At 36.4% G+C, this 3,103-nt stretch overlaps 1 protein-coding gene across 2 annotated transcripts; it reads left to right on the top strand.

Moving 5' to 3' along the window:
* Window positions 1–2,718, top strand: LOC133706515 (F-box protein FBW2-like). Of its 2 annotated transcripts, none has more exons than XM_062132058.1 (4): window positions 1–207; window positions 514–616; window positions 1,244–1,572; window positions 1,826–2,718. In XM_062132058.1, exons 3-4 carry the CDS (start codon window positions 1,253–1,255, stop codon window positions 2,487–2,489), a joined length of 984 nt encoding a protein of 327 aa, XP_061988042.1. In that variant the 5' UTR covers window positions 1–207; window positions 514–616; window positions 1,244–1,252; the 3' UTR covers window positions 2,490–2,718. The 2 variants fall into 2 exon arrangements, with proteins under 2 accessions (XP_061988042.1, XP_061988043.1); XM_062132059.1 differs by having other exon boundaries at window positions 1–265.
* The last annotated feature ends 385 nt before the right edge of the window (window positions 2,719–3,103 follow it).

Raw genomic sequence — 3,103 nt, 5'->3', positions numbered from 1 at the left:
CTGTGGGGTTTGTGAGAGCTCACTCATATCAATTTAAAACAAACCCTCATAACACCTCCTTTTCTCATACTTATTTTGTTTGCCTCTTTTCACTCTTTGGTTTTGTTTTTACCTTTGTTGTTGTGTTGCAGATGGGTCTCGTTTTGTAGCCTTTCCTTTCCTTCTCTCTTTTTCTTTTCCCCTGCTTCTTTCTCTGCGGATAACCCGGTGAGTATTTTACATGATCCCAAATCCTGAAATCTAGAACAACCCACTTCTTAAGGGAGTAAGTTGGTTATGTTTTATAATGTATTCTCTGTTTGATTTTTTTCTGAATATAGAAGAAATATATAGCAGAGCTAAAGATAAAGCTGCAATCTGTTTAGACTGTGTTGAGTTTGTTTGTAAATCAGAGAAGCTCACTAGTTCAGTGTCTGTCTCTTTGATTGGGTTTTTTTATTTTTTATTTTATTTTCATGATGAATAATGAGCAATTCAGAGCTTAAATTTTCTGTCTTTTTCTCATTTCCTCAGCTTGCAACTGGAGCTTTCAGCCTTTCGTCTAGATCTGTGGAGAGTTGTTCATGCACTCAATGAACCCTTTGAACAGAAAACAGTGAATCTTGGTCTTTGATTGGTAAGTCTCATTTTGTTTTAGCTCTCATTTGGTCTGAAATCTATGTCTTTATGTTTTTTTTTTTTCCCTTGTTTGTGATTCCATTAAATGGTGTTGTTGTTCACATGGATTTTGTTGGATCTGCTACAAGATTTTAGTCTTAATTTGATCTCTGAATGTTTGATTTCTTGCTGGTATTGTTTCCCATACTACTAATTTCTTGGCTTTTCTTCTTTCTCCCCCAACTCTGTTTCGTTTCTTCGTTAGAATCGAAGATAGTTGTTCTTCTTCATCCTTTTGTTTTCTTTATGTGGTCGGTGCTGGTATCAGTGGTATGTGTTTTCTATTTCTGCCTTTTCTGTCTTATATTATTATTTTACTCCTTTATGTTTACAATTCTTGTTCTTGTTCTTGTTCTTAGTTTTCTTGTTTTTAATCTGTATGGCAAAGGGCATTTTGTTTTTCCTTCAGCAGTTGTTGATTAGTGGAAAATTATCTTGGATTTATTTCTGCTTATGCTGAATATATAGGTTGTGATGAATACTTTTTACATGAGATGTGCATAGAAACACTGTGACTTTTCTATTCGTAATGGTTCTACTAAGCTGAGAAATTGATTAGTCTTTACTGGTCTCTCATTTTCTGAAGGTGAAATAAATGGAAGTGGCAAGTGAGGCAAGTGATTTTCGGCAATGGGACGAATTAATACCCGATGCATTGGGTCTAATCTTCAAAAACCTGTCTCTTAAGGAGTTGCTGACAGTGATTCCAATGGTCTGCAAATCGTGGGGTAAGGCAGTAATGGGGCCTTACTGCTGGCAAGAGGTAGACATTGAGGAATGGAGTGATATATGCCCAGAACCTCAGCACCTTGATCGTATGATACGAATGCTGATTTCAAGAAGCTGTGGATCTCTCAGAAAGCTTTGTGTTTCAGGCCTTAAAAATGACATGATCTTCTCCTTCATTGCTGAACAGTAAGAAAGGATATCAAAGTCTTATCAATGTCATATGTTTCAGTTTCAAATAAATATTTGTCTAACCCCTTATATGAGTTAGTCTGCATTCTTTGATGGACCACCTAAATTTATATGCCCTTGGAAAATTTACTGATTTAGAGATTATTTTGTATAAGATAGACTACTTTGCTCAATCATCATGCTCTTTTATATTAATCAATCAAGTTTTTATATTTTCCTGATGTGACTCCTGTTTTCTTGGTTTTGCAAGTTCTAATTCCCTTCAGACCTTGAGTCTGCCAAGAAGTGAAATAAGTGATTCAATAGTGGAACAAACAATTGGAAGGCTTTCTCACATCACTTTCTTGGATCTTAGCTGCTGTGGGAAGATTGGTTTTCGTGCTTTGGAAGTCATAGGAAAGAACTGTAAATTGCTTGTGAAGTTGTTCAGGAACATGCATCCATTAGATATAGTTGGCATGCCTATTGTGGATGATGAGGCTAATGCCATTGCTGCCACAATGCCTAGACTGAAGCACCTTGAGATGGCATACCATGTCATTAGCACGGAGAGTGCACTTCAGATACTCAAGAGCTGCACCGAGCTTGAGTTGTTGGATTTGAGAGGGTGTTGGGGTGTTAAGCTTGATGATGAAAAGTACTTAGAGAAGAAGTTTCCGAAAGTGAAGGTTTTAGGGCCTCTTGTTCAGGATCGCTATGAGGAAAATGAGTGGGATGACAACTCGGATTACTCGGATGCTTCTTCCGAGTATCTAGCCTGGGAATTTGTGGATGATGACGATGATTTTGATGATGATGGGAGTTATGATGACATGTGGGATGGTGATGGAAGACTTGAGCAGCTTGAGTTGAGGTTCTATCAAGGAAATGAACATGAGACTGAAGGAGGGTTTGGTTGGCCTCCATCTCCCTAAATTAGTACTCCTAAATTAGAGTTGTCTTTCTCATTTATCAAACTGTTTGCTTCTCTCTTTTTTCTTTAAGCACTTTGCCAGATGCTTCTGCTGTGGAACATAATGTGTTTTATGGATAATATGTAATCTTTCAGTTGAAAAGGAAAAGCATGGTTTGTTATGAGTAATGACTTTGTATTTGCCAATAATATGGCTGTTTATAGAAGTATCTGAACTTGCAGACAGGGTATGCTTGCCTTGTTAAATTGGTTTAAAAAAAAAAAAAAAATTAAAAAAAAAAAAGAGTAGAAAAAGTGAGTGGGTTTTTCGATCTTTCCCTCAAAATCTCCAAACTCCAAAGTATTCTATGGAGTTTACTCTTTCCCTCGTATTTTCTTAAGTTTTCTATGGATTTGAGATATAGAGCAGAAGGTTCTTATTAGAGTTGCTGTAGTTGTGATAAACTGATAATATAGCAATATGACTAAATGTGGAAAACATGTACTGTCAATGTGTAAAAATACATGCATCAGTGTCTGTATTAAAAACCATGGGAAAAACTCACAAACAGTACCTGAACTTCAAGCCACTAATAACTTTCGTACCTCAAGTTCAAAAAATATCAGATTGGTACC

This window comes from Rosa rugosa, chromosome 4, assembly GCF_958449725.1.
Source record: "Rosa rugosa chromosome 4, drRosRugo1.1, whole genome shotgun sequence".
NCBI classification, from domain to species: domain Eukaryota; kingdom Viridiplantae; phylum Streptophyta; class Magnoliopsida; order Rosales; family Rosaceae; genus Rosa; species Rosa rugosa.
Note: the sequence above shows the minus strand (reverse complement) of the source record. Positions and strands in the feature narration are given on the sequence as shown.